At 46.3% G+C, this 15,911-nt stretch overlaps 3 protein-coding genes and 1 long non-coding RNA gene across 6 annotated transcripts; 2 read left to right on the forward strand and 2 right to left on the reverse strand.

The window, feature by feature from the left end:
• The first annotated feature begins 496 nt into the window (after positions 1–496).
• On the forward strand, positions 497–2,389 carry LOC111257464. Its single transcript, XR_002678005.1, has 5 exons — positions 497–887; positions 1,110–1,202; positions 1,269–1,391; positions 1,625–1,689; positions 2,149–2,389. It is a non-coding gene; the product is annotated as an uncharacterized LOC111257464 (long non-coding RNA).
• An 855-nt stretch (positions 2,390–3,244) lies between these two features.
• On the reverse strand, positions 3,245–5,738 carry LOC101770853 (lysine-specific demethylase 4B). The gene is made up of 2 exons (XM_012845865.2): positions 3,711–5,738; positions 3,245–3,591 (listed from the first exon to the last, which is right to left on the reverse strand). Exons 1-2 carry the CDS (start codon positions 5,574–5,576, stop codon positions 3,544–3,546), a joined length of 1,914 nt encoding a protein of 637 aa, XP_012701319.1. The 5' UTR covers positions 5,577–5,738; the 3' UTR covers positions 3,245–3,543.
• Positions 5,739–7,184: 1,446 nt separating this feature from the next.
• On the forward strand, positions 7,185–10,702 carry LOC101771239 (F-box protein At2g05970). Of its 3 annotated transcripts, none has more exons than XM_004968394.4 (3): positions 7,185–7,344; positions 8,457–8,582; positions 9,387–10,702. In XM_004968394.4, the coding sequence occupies exons 2-3, from the start codon at positions 8,563–8,565 to the stop codon at positions 10,408–10,410; spliced, it is 1,044 nt and encodes a 347-aa protein (XP_004968451.1). In that variant the 5' UTR covers positions 7,185–7,344; positions 8,457–8,562; the 3' UTR covers positions 10,411–10,702. The 3 variants fall into 3 exon arrangements, with proteins under 3 accessions (XP_004968451.1, XP_004968452.1, XP_022682846.1); XM_004968395.4 differs by having other exon boundaries at positions 7,188–7,344; positions 8,463–8,582; XM_022827111.1 differs by lacking the exon at positions 7,185–7,344 and having other exon boundaries at positions 8,439–8,582.
• Positions 10,703–13,143: 2,441 nt separating this feature from the next.
• LOC101772168 (1-aminocyclopropane-1-carboxylate oxidase homolog 4) lies at positions 13,144–15,187 on the reverse strand. Its single transcript, XM_004968396.4, has 2 exons — positions 13,996–15,187; positions 13,144–13,526 (listed from the first exon to the last, which is right to left on the reverse strand). Exons 1-2 carry the CDS (start codon positions 14,857–14,859, stop codon positions 13,272–13,274), a joined length of 1,119 nt encoding a protein of 372 aa, XP_004968453.1. The 5' UTR covers positions 14,860–15,187; the 3' UTR covers positions 13,144–13,271.
• Between the last annotated feature and the right edge of the window lie 724 nt (positions 15,188–15,911).

Below are 15,911 nucleotides of genomic sequence, written 5' to 3' on the forward strand. Positions count from 1 at the left end.
CGAATTGTTAAGGCTAATAGTGATTTAGTGATTATAGCCTAATCTTGAAAAGGTAGCATACATTTAAGGAGTCCTTATCGCATTTTATTTAACTGTTTTATTTGTTAATTCAGGTGAAAACCACAAGTCCAAAGAAATATTCAGTGCGACCCAATACAGGGGTTGTCTTGCTACGGTCTGCTTGCGATGTTGTTGGTCTGTGATCCTTATAATTTTCGAACCTGATTTGTTTCTGGGCAAACCATCATGTAAACTCGTACCATTTGTGTTTATTTGAACTGTTGCAGTGACAATGCAAGCACAACGGGAGGCCCGCGGTGCAAATATAATGATGTCGCAGCGTTGTTGCACCTGCTTGTGTTACTGTGAAGGATGTCACTTAATCATTTTACAAAGAATCTGATGAAACAGTACATACAGGAGGATAAAGGCGATGAGTTCTGGGATTGTTTCTTTATGGATAAATTTAGATAAAGAGTGCTAAAGAGTAATCAGATTGTTTCTTTATGGGATTGTTTCTTAATCATTTTACTGTTTCTTTATGAGACTGTTTATGTAAATTGACTCTATAACCATGTAGTTGTATATATTGCTGTTTTAAGATTTAGAATTCAAATGATGCGGCGCTGATAGATATTAACTATATGCTATAGAGTTTTTTGACTTCTGTAATTTGATCGCACCTTCCACTTAAGAGCAATCTTCACGGACAGTTGCCGTGCAAGCTGTCACCGATACTGTCAAATATATATGACCTCAGCTGTTAATTCTCTTGTGCTATGTAGCAGATATCTTTGAACTACTTGGTGATTTCCAGTTTTCCATGGCAGGTGGAAATCTTTGGGTCTTTCAGAACAGGACTCTATCTACCAAGAAGCTCTGTCGATGTAAGAATTTTCATTTCCTTCTCTTCTCTAGATTTCTTTCTTGGCATTTCACTTGCCTTTGTACTGAGTTTCTGGAGCATAATGCTTATTATCATGGAACTGCAGATATAATAGATAAATAATTGATTACAGTACATGGCTCATCTGTTCTGGTCTGGGGCGTCATCTTCTTCCTCGTATTTGGATTCTAACAGCTCTTCCTTTTGACTTCTCGTTCATCAGGACTAACATGAGTGATGATGAAGACTATCTGCGCCGAGGAGATGGACATCACTGATCAGCACCTCAATCCATGCAAATGCGGATATATATGATGTATGTATATCAATAATCCTCCTATACGATGAACTGCCATTTAATCAATTCTTCGTCTATGTGCAGATTTGCGTGTGGTGCTGCCACCACATCATAGACATGGCCAATAAGGAGACAGAGGGCCGCTGCCCTGCAAGCCGCACTCGCTACGACAAGGAGGATTGTCAAGATGGCTGCCACTTGTGAGAGGTCCGTCACAAACTTTCAGCAGTAATGCTGCCATGCTAATGCTTTCTTACCAATCAATTTGTGTTTTACTCTTATAGGCTACAACATTTGGGATTATCCTTTTACCATAGGAAACATGCGAATATCAAACCATTCAGCTTTTATTTCAGTTCAGTAAACTATAAACCTGACCCACTTGTGAAATATGTATTGTAATGACAAGTTCCAACTTAAGTTTATTTTCCTGGAAACAGGACGGTGGCAGAGAAAAATGCATGGGTGATCTCAGTAGCTCGGCTCTATCGTCAGCTTACCAACAGTTTAGTAGCTTGTCTCTCTGTTTGCTTTTTATAGCTAAAAATCAGTATCCTGGATTTTAATTCCTATTCATGTTGGTTGACAGTGAGTTATACTACAGCAGCAGATTTCCCAGTTTAAGACAATTTAAGACAAGTAGTCTGTCCTGCTGCACTTTCTTTTCTGCACAATGTTTGATACTCTAATCTATAATCCTGATGCCATTTTGTTTAATGCGCCTGGAAGTGACAAGACAAGGGCTTTAGAAGTTCTTAATTTGCAAGTGCATTTTTTTCTACTTTCAGAGGAGCAACTGATATAAATTGATGATTTTATTATCCCTCAATAGGTACTAATTTGTCATATGTTTCAGTTCTGGATAATTAAGTGATGTACAAACTGGAACCGTGATTTGGTATCTTGATACTGAAACTGAATTTCCAAATGAGGATTATTTCATTTTTATTCCTGCTTATTTCAGATAGCGCTGAAGTTGGAGATCTAATAATGAGGGATCATGGTACTGGTTATAAGGAACAGTAGTTGCAAGATGCAGCAAGTGGTGTATGAAGTGTTTATTCCAGTGTTCTCTGATAAATACTTGAAAAATGTTGCATAGGCTGAATTTTATTTTGCATTGATGGGAAGTTTTTTTTTTTTTTGCTTTGTAGTGATCTTTGAGATTGACAAGTCACTCCAATGCTTGCTCCAGGAGATGGTCATCAACGGTTAGAAATTTCACCTTGTCCTTTACACCTTTTTTTGGAGTTAAATAAGCTGAATTATTTAAATTTGATTATATTAAGCTGAATTATCTGGTCTTTCTAATTCTCCATATGTATTCTTTTGTACTAATTCTGAAACTATATTGTTGTGCAAGTATGTGAGCAGCTAACGTGTCCTTATATATGCAGTATCTTCAGACAACGTTGCTAGGGTGCTTCGTTCTTGTATTGTAGAAATCATCTAGCTCTAGAAAATCAAATGGACACAGTATACAAACGATGCAAATTGATGTCATACTATTGGCTGACGATCTGAACTTGCAATTCAATTAGAAGTCTTCGCTGTAGGAAACATGTGGTTAGTGATTTTTGTTTTGAAATAATTGTGGTTATTGATATTCCAATTAAGATTTTATATCTTAGGTGTTTGAGCATTGCACATTCAATTGGAAGTTGGCAGCTGTATTGCAGTGAATGAACTTCATCGTCGACTGGCAGGTTCTAATGGCTACCAATGGAAGTTGCCCTGTTCATTGTTTGCTTGAGAAGACAGCCATTTTTGTATACAATGATTTGTGCATGATACGTCCATATGAAAATTGATGCTTATGTAGATAATTTATTTTGACTATACCAACACATTATTATTTAATATTTGTGCTTATTTTCACATTATTATTGTCTTGTATAACGCACCGTATATTTTAATATAAATGTTTTGTTGCCCGTAGCAACGCACAGGTACGATCCTAGTACGAATATAACCTCATGGTTTCATGAATGTACAATCAATGTACTTTCTACTTTTTCACACAGCTCTTTAAGTGGTTGAATGTTGAAACCCAATTGACGTGCTGAATTAATTTACACAGCTCTTGAAGTACCATGTGATTCTAAATCTAGATCTGAAGCTCAGTTCTGCATTTAACCTCCTGACATTTATCACTCCTCAAATTTCTAAGATACAAAAGACAGTTTATTCAACTTTTCTTAACATAAATCACTAGACTTCCTACAACTTAGCAAAGCAGAATGAATACTAAACAGTAGGAGAGATCATAAATCCTAACAAGTACTAACAACCAGCAAATCTCCAGCGTTTACAAAGGCAATTAGGGACATAAATTTTCGTCCTCTTCAGTGTCTTCACATCATTCCTGCCCTCTTGCCACAATCTTGTACTTGCCTGTCAGTTGTTGCTGTAACACAAAAACACAAATCCAGACAGAAAACTTTTCATTACGTTGCTATTGCCAAATTTCTACAAAACATGAGTAGCATTGATTTCCACAAGTACTAGAGGTTATGCATGATTTACCTTCTCCCATAGCTCGGTGTGCTCCCTGCAGAATCCGGCGACGATGGCGCCGCCCTTCCCCTCCCGGTATTCGATGCACAGGCCGGCGTCGAGGCCGCAAGAGACATGAAAGCCAAGGCTGCACTTGGGCTGGGAGCACTCGAGCGCGCACCCGTTGTTGCTCTCGCAGATGTAGCAGTCCTTGGCAAACCGGTGGGCCGGCACGCGGGAGCAGTCGACGCCATCGCGGCCGTCAGGGTCCAGGAAGAACACCTCCGGAACGAGCAGCGCGCAAGAGATGTGCGCCCACTGCCCCTCCGTCGTGCGCTTCATCGCGCCGCCCCTCGCCGGGCACAGGCAGCAGCTCGGGCGCGCCGCCGGCTTGCTCTTGGCAGAGCAGAGCGAGCAGAACCAGTCGCCGTCGGGGATGGCCTGCGCGAGCGGGTTGCCGTAGCAGGAGGCGTGCACCATGAGGTCACACCCGTCGCAGAACACGATGGGGTCCGACGGGTCGCCGTCGGTGCTCCCGCACACGGCGCAGAGCACGCCGTCATCCTCCTCCACGGCTTCTTGCTCTCGCTCTTGCGCCACTTCATCAGCTCCATTCCTCAGCTCCTCTTTCAGGGCTGCTCCCTTGGCATCAGCCGCTTCGTCAGATTTCTTGCGCACTTCAGCAACAAAGTCAGACTGCTTGCCATTGACGATCTTGCAGGCTTTATTCTCCAGATCTTTGGATTTATCCGGAGATCTTGGTTTGCTTGGTTCCATGGACACTTGCTCCTTTGTTCCTCTAGGATTGATGGCCTTCTCAGGCTTCTTGATCTCTTTGCCTCTCGCGCGACCTTCAGCATCAGCCGCTTCACCACGTCCATTCCTCGACTCCTCTTTGAGTGCTGCTCTTGCAACATCAGCTGCCTTGTCAGATTTCTCGCGCACTGCAGCAACAACTTCAGACTGCTTGCCATTGACGATCTTGCAGGCTTTCTTCTCCAGATCTTTAGATTTACTTGGAGATCTGGGTTTGACTAATTTCATGGATACTTGCTCCTTGATTCCTTTAGGATTGACGGGCTTCTCAGGTTTCTTCAACTCTTTGCCTCTCGCGCAACCTTCAGCTCCATTCGCCACTCTAGGATTGATGGCGCCGCCATTGTGTTTATTGGATCCTTGAGGCCTGGCTTCTTTAGCAATGCCGAACCGAGCACCATCTGCCTCGACGGACGTAGGCGACACAAACGGCGGCATCACGCGCTTGTTGGCCGGTAGGCACACCGGGACGGAACGCGCGGCGTCATGCCGAGGCCCTGGCGCGGGGATGCGCTTCTTGGCCACGACGCAGGTCGAAGCAACCGTACCCGCAGGCGCCGTCGTGCACACGCGGCTGTTGGCCGGTGGGCACACCGGGACAGAACCGGCGGCGGCGTCCCTTGGCGCCGGCGCGTGGACACGCTTCTTCGCCAGGACGCAGGTCGAAGCGACCACATCCGGCGGCGGCGGCGGCGGCGCCGCGCCCACGCGCTTCTTGGCAGGAAGGCACGCCGGCAAAACCGCATCCGTCGGCAGCGCATAGGCGCGCTTCTTGACGGGGAGGCAGGCCGCGTCCACCGGCGGCGCCGCCACAATGGCTCTCTTCTTCGCCGGGAGGCAGACGGGGACACCCGCCGCCGCCTGCGCCTCCGGGCGCGGCGCCACAATGGCCCTCTTCTTCACCGGGAGGCAAACGGAGACGACCGCCTCCGCCGCCGCCGTCCGCGGGAACACGCGCTTCTTGGCCGGCAGCAGGACGCGCGGAGCCGACCCGAGCTGGGCGCCGACGTACTTGAATCGCATCGAGGGCGGGAGGTCACGGACGCTGCCGCTCCCAACGCCGTTCTCGGCGATGTCCATGGACAGTGGGCGGCGGGACGGATGGGCTCGAGGTTGGGGATTTGGGATGAGGAGAGAAACCTTTTGGGCGCGGGAATTCGGAGCGGAGGGAAGACGGGTTTAAAGATGTCGCGAGCTCGAAAGATTTTCGCGAATTGTTGGAGGGGGAGGGCGCGGAGGAATCTGAGGAACATTTCGGTTCGGTGGGGAGTTGAAATGGGAGGCGAGAGGCGACGGCGTCTCCTGTTTTGGTTTTGAAATTTCGAATCGGCGGTGTGTTTCGGCCGCGGCGCGTCGGCGGTTTGCGGGGAAAATTTTGTGTTTTCGCTGGGGAAGAAGCAGCATGTGGCGGCGGCGTGGCGCCAACTATTGGCCCGTGCGCGCGCCAGATTGAGGGAAACTGTGAATCGAGGAGGATCTGCTTGGGCCTCATTGGTCTACAGTTTTTTATTGGGCCTTTGTATGGGCCGGTAACTCACGAACCCCTCCAGTATGCTAGTAAGCTCATGAGCCCTATGTATAAAAGTCCCGTCAAATGTTTCGAAAACAATCCCGTCATTCTTTTTTATTAAAAAAATAATGTAAGATCTCAATTTTAGAATACCATCCAGAAGTGCTAAAGTAACACCATCATCATCCAACAAGCGTGTGATAGTCATTAGGCACCAATCACAGTGTTACGTTTTCGAATCAATTGACTTGCTTGGACTATTAAAGCTGTGGTCGACACGGTACTAACTCCGTGTCAGAACATTTATCGTTGTTGATTTTTATCATAATATTTGACCATTCATCTTATTTAAAAAATTATGTAGGTATCATTTGTTTTTATCTGCGACTTGTTTTGTTATCAAAGGTATTTTAAGCATGACTTATCTTACCAAATTTTAAATAAGACAAATGGTCAAATATTGTATGGAAAAGTCAACAACGATAAATATTTCGATACGGATGGAGTAGTACATAATAAATCCTTGTTCGTCATTTTTTCTTAAAAAACTAAATCCCTTTCGAGTCTATGCCACCATAAATTGCAGTGTGTACGGCGATGACTAGTCTGCAATACATTTTAGCGTGAAGTTAGTGTTATCAAAGTAGGACCCAAAAGAGACGTAAAGTTGGAAAACGAAATTCCACGTTAGAATGCAAAGTGGACCTCATGGCCCACATGTCATTGACATGACAAATGTCATCATCTTTCGCAAAATGCCACTACATAAAGTTGGGAAGGAAAAAAAAAAGAAACCACCGTGGATTGCACGTGGGACCAAATCTACCGGCCACATTACCAGCAGGTCGCATCAGATGTTCGAATGCTAATTAGGAGGATTAAATATGAGATAATTACAAAACTAATTGCACAGATGGAGTCTAATTCGCGAGATGAATCTATTAAGGCTAATTAATCCATCATTAGCAAATGGTTACTGTAGCACCACATTGTCAAATCATGGAGTAATTAAGCTTAATAGATTCGTCCTGCGAATTAGACTCCATCTATACAATTAGTTTTGTATAATTAAACTATATTTAATACTTCTAATTAACATCTAAACATCACATGTGCTAAAGTTTAGCGGGGTCCAAGCACCCTCAAAAGTCACTTGGGCGGGCCCCATCGCTGGAAACAGATCTCCAATCCCGGCCTCTCTCCGTGCCGCGGGTTCCCCCGAGAAATCGCCCGGAAACCCCCCACCCCACCTCGTCGCCTGCTCTTCCCCGGAGATCCCCACCGCATCCTCTGCTCGTCCCCGCGGCTCCCGCAATCGCTGTTGATCGCGGCGGTGAGGTGAGATCCGTTGCCGTCCTCCCTCTCCCCTCACCGAAGATTATTGGTTCCATGCGGTGTGCAGACCGTTTGATCGGTCGATTTCGAGATTTATTGGGTGTTTATTGATTCGATCGGGGGTTTGGTGTTCCTTGGCGATCAGTGGTCGATCCGGAGTCGTGCGGCGCCGATCATGGTTTTGGGCGGCGGGGACGTGGTGTTGAGGGTGGTAGATTGGGGGGTTATGTAGGGTTTGGGGCGGGGGATAAGTTCTTCATCTTGCGTCGGTGTGATCATGCTGCCGTTCAACTGTTTCGATGCATGAGCCTGCGATCATTAGAGATTGATAGCTCTTAACGAGCGTCGCGATCTTTGGTGGTGTTTCTAGTTGGTTGCCCCTATGGCCGGTCCAATGGATTGGAGTGATTTGTTCATAGTTTGTGTCAGGATGTTCATTAAAAGTTGGCTCTTGCTGTAGTCCTGTGATGATCTAACAGAAAAAAACATCCTTGGAGCAGCAGCTTATCACCATCGTTAATCAGTCGCATAGGCTCTCTATAACTAACTGCCTAGGTAACCACGGAGCCCACCTAATCGGCGATTAGCTGCCAGGCAACAACCTACTGCCCACCTAGCCCACTGTTTTACAACACTGTCTACAGGAAATTATCATCTTCAACAACTTGATCCTTATTTTTTAATGTGATGGTACCTATCACCTCATCCTTTTGGCAATTGAGTTTGTTTACCTTCTATAATCCTCATCTTGTATGGTTTAGAATGTAAACCATAAAAAGACTACATGGTTTCATAATTCAGACTGCTAATGTTGCAAGGTTTTATTTACTTGCATATATGTAGGAAATACTGGGTGCAGATATAATATGTGTTTTGAAAAAAAAAACTGACTGTATGTTATGCCAGTGAAGTTGAATGCTGGTGATACAAAGAAATGAATTCTTTATGAATGAATACTTTTTTACCAGTAACAGAGGACATAATGGATTTTTGTTGAGCTAGCAACTTGGACTGATGGTCCTCCTTACTTCAAGCTATTTGAGTGCTGAAGCGCTGATTATTTTTTACTGCTCTTCAGTCAATTATGATAATTGATGCTGTCACTTGTCTTAAAGCAACAGGAGATGCTCTCTCCTCCTCATTCTGCTGAAGTTCTAAGATATTTTGGCACCCCTGTTATCAAGTTTGGGCTTCTACAACAGCTAACTGGTTAATAGTGGCATGTCTGCAAAGGTGCCAAGGTACTGTTTCACATACTTAAGGGCCCACCATTAATGAGTACACAGACTTTTTAAGTTACATTTTTTTCTGTCATTGGACGTAATTCTCTGTCATTCATGATTTGTTTCAGTCTTGAGCCCGCTCTTGTTTGATTGAAACAAGATATTAAAATGTACTTAGCGCATGCTTCTTATTGCTTTGTTCTAATAGAAAGGAGTAAAAAAACAAGTTTTGGTTTCAAAAGCATGCATTAAACTGGCATGCTCATGCCTGTCCACAAGGTTATATTATCTGAAGATTCATATATAGATATATTAAGCTTCATGATTGATTGTCAATTTTTGTTTGCCAATTTGACTTTAAGATTAACAGTTTGCAGATTTTTTTTAAGTCGTGTACTTTTCTATTTCTGCAATAACAGCCCAGATATAAATGAGAGCAGCTGTCAAATGGTTTCCATGATACCTATATATCTGCTGCTCTTTAGTTGTACCTATCTCTATAAGAAATACAATGTGAATTCAACTCAGTTTGAGTGGATTGGATACTGAATAGTGATAACATTTCCATTATTTTTTACCCTGTTCACAAACTTGCCACTAGTATCTTTATTACTCCCCCCCCCCCCCTCCAAAATTATAGGTCGTTTTGGCTTTTTTAGGTGCATAGTTTTTGCTATGCGCCTAGATATAGTATATGTCTAGATGCATAATAATATCTATGAACCTAGAAAAGCCAAAACGACCTACAATTTGAAACGGAGGGAGTATATTGTACTGCATCATGGACTCATTGTGCCTACTGATTTAAGGTTAATATTTCAGGCGCCTAGAAATTACGTCTAGTGGCATGGCAGATTGGGCCACTCTTCAAACTGATATTGTTGGTCTAATAGTAAAGAAGCTTGCTGTCCCTGATTACATCAGATTTCGTGCCGTGTGCACATCTTGGAACCATGTCTGCAAGGATGTGTCATACTGTCCTAGGGTGGACCCATGGCTGATGCTGCCCCCAAATCCTACCCCGCTTGGTGCTCAGTTTTTCTGCATTCCCGAGAGAAAGAATCAAAACATCCGTCTCCCTAGCACTGCGTCGTTTTTTGAATCTGTTTGGGCACCAGTTGGTTCTTTGAATGGATGGCTTATCTACTTCAGTCAAACTTATGGAACCATGCAGCTGGTTAACCCCATCAGTGGCAGGCAGATCCAACTCCCTCCAATAGGACGCAGGATCTTCTCTAAGGCCAAGTTGCTTGAAATGAACGAGAGGAACTTTATCGTTGCTGTCCTCTACGGTGACCAGAAAGGTTATAAAATAACACGAAAGGGATCTAATAACTGGTCGTCGGTCGAATCAACACACATTTTGGATGACATCATCAAGCATAGAGGTCGGTTGTACACGTGTGATATGTATGGTACGGTTGAGGTGTGGGCTGAGCCGCCCCGTGCATGGCCAGATGAGGAGATGACACATCAGTGGAGGTTTCGCTGTCTCGTGGAGACCCCAGCTGGTGATCTGATAAGGGTTAAGCGCCAGAGTCAGAATAAGTTTGCTGTTTGGATATTGGACAAGGGGTCCTTTTCCTGGGTTGAAACCGATAACATTGGGGATTTTGCACTGTTTGTGAGCCACTACAACTCGTTCTGTTTCCTGGCCAAGGACCACCCCAACCTGAAAGCAAACTGCATCTACTTCATCGACATCCACAACAACCTGTGCGCGTTCAACCTTGAGCATGGTACAAAGGAGCTTGTCGAAACCCTTGCAATTGGCCTGGACCGCAATGACTACTACCGTCGCCCCCAGCGAGACCAGCTCTTATGGTTCATCCCTTCACTGAAATAAATAGCCAATAGTGAAAAGTTCCGTGGCCGTTTATCCCAAAGTGGAGCTCATATGGTATAGTAGGCTCCAGTGGCTTGGAATTCCAAAGTATTGGACGTTCTGGTATGCATAGTACTAGTGTTATACGGAGTATGTCTCTGAACTCCTAAGTGTTGGACATAATCATGGTAGTTTGTTGCTAAAAATTGTGTGAACATTTGAACTTTTCAAAGCTGTGCGTATCGTGTGTATGAACTTGGAACTTTATTTCAAGCTGTTTTGGTTTGTAATTAATCGATTAGGAATTTTTTTATTTTCCTATTTGAGGACTGAAGGAAAACTAGAAGAAGCTTGCTAGTCCAAGGTATTCTCAGCACAAAAGGCTTAACACCACAAGAACAGTTTTTTTGGCATATGATCTCATTCCACTGACCAGGTTTGTTAAAAAAAATAGAGGTAACGACAATTGCCAATTATTAATCTTGACTCATGAAATAAATGGACACCTTTAGATTCATAACGAAAAGGTTTTATTTCTTGTGTCTTTTTTCTCAATTACGACTGGAAATGAACGGCAATTACAAGCACAGCAATTTGGAAATGTTAGCTCATGGACTGAAACTGGACTGGCATAAATCCAAATTTGTCCAATCACTAGAAAATTAAAAACAGAGTACCCCAACAACAAGGCAAAAATTAAGAAAGGTTTGCTCCTAGACTGAAATTAACCTGACACAACAACATATTTCTCCCATCACTACAAAATCAAAAACATCTAAGCACTGACATCTAACTGAGATCAGAGTCATCAGACTAGTCAGAACTAGAAGAACGATGCAAAAGGAGAAAAAAAAAACAGAGATCAACAAAACCACAGCTGCAAAGTGAGCACCAGCCTAATTCATGTTTGTATCTACCTAGAAGCAAATATCTCCATCTACTGTGCATCACATGAATGACCTAGGCAATTTTTGCATTGTTTGAAAGTGGGTAATGGAGTCAAATAAAAGCACACCGTACATAAAACCACGCTGGATCACCAAGCCGACTCGGCCCAAGAGCGTCAAATCGAATCAGAGTTTTACTCAATTTCATCTCATGCTCGCACCAAATCGCCATTCAAAAAAAAAATGCTCGCACAAAATCAAGAGAGGTTTCAGAATTCAGATAGTTCAAGCCTCAAGGGCAACAAACAGAATTCAGATAGCGGTTGTCAGTTTGTAACTCTACCCATGCCTCGTGCTTAGTGATCAGTGAGAAGAGGGTGACGCCGGAGACGAGGAGCGAAGCGGAGCGAGCAGCAGCCCGAGCTTTCGCAGCCTGTGAAGAAGAAGAACAGAGATTGGCAGCCGCCATGCCGGCCTGCCCTTTAATGTACTAACCTCGTTTGTGAATACTTACAATTTTGACCAAACACAATTACTAAGGGGGTGTTTGGGAAACACCTGTTAAAGTTTAATACCTGTCACATCGGATGTTTGGATGTTAATTAGGAGTACTAAACATAAGCTAATTACAAAACTAATTGCACAGATGGAGTATAATTCGCGAGACGAATCTATTAAGCCTAATTAGTCCATGATTTGACAATGTGGTGCTACAGTAACCATTTGCTAATGATGGATTAATTAGGCTTAATAGATTCGTCTCGCGAATTAGCACAGGGTTCTGCAATTAGTTTTATAATTAGCTCATGTTTAATCCTCCTAATTAGCATCCGAACATCCGATGTGACACTGTTAAAGTTTAGCACCTCGTATCCAAACAGCCCCTAAGGCAATTCAACTTTTAAGAATGAAATGACCAAAATAACCTTACAAACCTTTTAAGTGTTTTTAGAACATTCCTACGATATTTGTATAAGGGCAAAATGGGAAAGTGTTTACTGGGAAACATGAAGTGCCAAATATTTTGAAACAAATAAAGTGGTCATGGTGAAAAGTGACAAGTATTTGGAAACGAAGGTTGGTAGAAGCTAGTGAGAGTAAGATGCCATACCACTCCGCCATCCTTGCGCTGGTGGGCGGGTGCCGCCTGAACCACGAATTCGGCAGCGCGCTGGTGCTTCCGGGCCCGTGGGAGTTCTCTGAGGGCCGATTGGACCGCGAGCGGCGCACGGGAGCTGCAGATAGAATATGGGTGCGTGAACCTGACCGAGGATCTCATGGGATGCGGCCTAGCAGGGTAGCGGAGGTCGGCGGCGGCGGTGCCACTCACTGGGGGTAATTTTGGTGGCCTAGATGTTTACGAATTACCCCCTTATTTGATCGTGATTAATAGTCACAATCCAAATCAGGGATTTTATGCAACAAAATTTTCACTAACACCCCTAATCCAATATTTTTCATTTATGTGGGTTCATTTGGCGCTCTCTCCCTCTTCTCCGTCACCGGCTTCGGCGGGAGTTCGCCCATGGCCGCCGCCGTCTTTTCATCCCCGACGAAATGGTAAGCCAATTAAGTCTACACGTCGTCCCCGCTCTGGAATCTAGCGGGCAGCAAGAGCAGCCGGCAGCAGCTCTCCGCTCCTCCGCACTGCTCCCTTAGCAAGGGTGACCAGGCGGCGGAAGTGCTCAGTTTGCTCCCGTGTGAGCGGTCTACGTTCGCGTCGCGCGTGGCCGAGGCCATGCCGCTGCTGGCGCTGAAGCTAGAAGAGCCCGGTGGCGAGGCTACTCTGCTTCGTGCTTGCCCCTGCTTCGCGCCGTCGCCGTCGCTGGCCGTTGGTAGCATGGCAAGCACACGACACACAAGAGAGAGAACGAAACGGAGGACAAATCTATAAATCTATTATGAGTTTATGACTGCTACTATGAAGCAGAACAATTTCCTTACCAGCAACCACGTACCCATCTACACTACACAGGTCTGAATTTTTCGGCTACATTACATCTTGAAGTGATCAATTAGAGCTTTGCTCGCAAGGTCCCGTGAGAAGAAGGTCCCGTAGAACTTCTCCATGGTGAAATTCTTGTACTTGGGTGGGTTCTCCGAAGAAACCAGCCCTGGCAATGGTCCGTACAAATTCGAGTCCCCTCTCTTCCCAGGACTGAAGAAGACGGCGATTGAAACCCTGGGTTCCTTGTGCGTGTTCATGGTCACCCGGTGCTCGACGCTCGGGTACTTGTCATTAGACATTATCTGATGAAAGGAGTCCAGGGAAGGGGGAAAAAGTTAGATGAGATCATGTCATGGCATTCAAAAGCTGCTAAACAAAGCTCGCTAGAGTCATATCTACACACATGATGCTTCTTGAAAAATACTTTTCAACACCGTCAATCCACAAAACATTTACTTCTTTTCTTGAACGAGAAAAGTTAGTTTAGAACATAAAAACCATAGATTTGTTTTTAAAAAATTACTTTCAAAATCTTATAAATTTATTAATGAGATCTACGAATGAGTTCTGATAGAAAATTCTTATAAACATAACTTTCAAAATCTTATACGAATGAGATCTACGAATGGCTGGTTCCTAACATTAGGTGTTCCAAACATTCCTAGAAATTTTTCGAGCTGGATTTTGACAAGACAACCGCACTGGCTACTCTCGCACTACGAGACAATCTGATTATACCAGGTTTCGCAGTAGGAAACAATCTGATTGTACCTGCAAGAGGTCGCCGACGTTGATGACGAGCGCTCCGGGCACGGGCTTGACGTCCACCCAGCATGCGTTGCCGTCCTGGTCCTGGTGCTTCACCTGCAGGCCGCCGATCTCATCCTGCGCGAGCACGGTGAGCACGCCGGGGTCCGTGTGCGGGACGATGCCCATGGTGCGCTCCGGCTCGGGGCAGTGCGGGTAGTAGTGGCACGCCATGACCTTCCCCTCGAGGCAGGACGCCTCCTCCAGCGCGGCGGCCCCGAGCCCGAGCCCCTCGGAGAGGAGCCCCATGACGGCGCGCGCGGCGGCGGTGGCGCGCACCTCCCACTCGAGCAGCTCGGCGCGGCAGACGGCGGGGATCCGGGACGCGAGGTCGGGGCGGCGGTTGGGACCCAGCATGACCTGGATGGTGTCGCGCCAGCTGGCCGCCGGGGAGTTGTACAGGTCGACGTTGGTGGAGTAGTTGACCCCGCCGTCCACAGCGCGGCCGTAGTGGGGCGCGCGCTCGGCGGCGGGAAGCTCGTTGAAGGCGCGCACCGCGGCGAGGGCGCGCGCGGGGTAGTCGTCGCCGGTGGAGGGCTGCGGGAGGGCGCGGTGGTGGTTGACTAGGTGGAAGAAGCCCCAGGTGCGGGCGGCCTCGGCGGCGGCGGCGGCGGCGTCGGGGAAGGGGAGGGAGAGGTCGACGACGGGGATGGAGGCGCCGGGCGGGGCGAGCGGGATGGAAGCGTAAGGGTCCGGGTGGCGGAAGATCTCCGGGACGGAGGAGACGCCCGACTCCACGAGGCCGCGCACCCCCGTGCGGGACTCATCGAAGGCCTTGAGCAGCGCCGCGCGGCCGGGGGCCGGCGCCGGGAGGGAGGCGGACGCCATCGCCGCCGCTGGGATGATCGACGGATCGAGTCGCTTGGAGTTGGGGCTTTTCGTGGAAGGGAAGATGAGCAGATGACTGTTCGGCGAGAGGGATGGGCGGGTTGTTCCGGCGTGCGGGGATGATGGACCGTGGGCGCGGTGTCCCAAAGGCGAGCACGCAACCTTGGTTGGGATCCGCCGGATGTGACGCGGGAAGACGATGGGAGGCGAGTCCGCCGTGAGGGAAACGGCCAGCGACGCGGAGGAGCACGGGCGGCGAGAGGGGTGGTGGGCCGTGGGCGCGGGGAGGTGGTTGCCCGTCGTCCGCTTCCTCCCCTCCACAATACGAGCACGCAACGTAACCTGCAAGGCTGCAAGTCCGGAACCGCCGGGATGCGACGAGTCATCGCGCCGGCTCCCCCGCCTTGAGGAGGACGGCAGTGATGGTCAAACTACGTGGCGATCTCGCTCGACTTTACTTGTGTCGCTGACGATTTTTTTTCTCTGACGAAACGGTCGGCAGGAAATCTGTCAAACTTTTTTCTCTGTCACGATACCTTTTTTTATTGTAATTTCTTGTGAACACAAAAGTGCCAACGATTTTCGTCTTGCCCCTGGAAAATGTTTGCTTGGTTAAAATGCTTTAGTCATGTGAGTTGGGTCGATTGGTGAACAGTGAAGACATCCTCTATTTCGTGGAGATTTATATACATCGTCAACAAGATTTTATATCGTCCACAGTTCGAGATCCGTTGGTTCTTTACACCGGACTAAAATTCCTATCACATCAAATGTTTATAGATTATTTATAAAATCAATTGCACAGATGGAGGCTAATTTGCGAGACGAATCTATTAAGCCTAATTAGTTCGTGATTTGACAATGTGATGTTACAGTAAATATGTGCTAATCATGAATTAATTAGGCTTAATAAATTTGTATCGTGAATTAGCCTCCATCTGTGTAATTAGTTTTATAATTAACTCATGTTTAGTTCTCCTAATTAGCCTCCGAAGGCTCGATGTGACATGGACTAGACTTTAGCTCAAGGATCCAAACACCCCCTAAGGCTC

Source organism: Setaria italica, chromosome V, assembly GCF_000263155.2.
Source record: "Setaria italica strain Yugu1 chromosome V, Setaria_italica_v2.0, whole genome shotgun sequence".
Classification (NCBI taxonomy): domain Eukaryota; kingdom Viridiplantae; phylum Streptophyta; class Magnoliopsida; order Poales; family Poaceae; genus Setaria; species Setaria italica.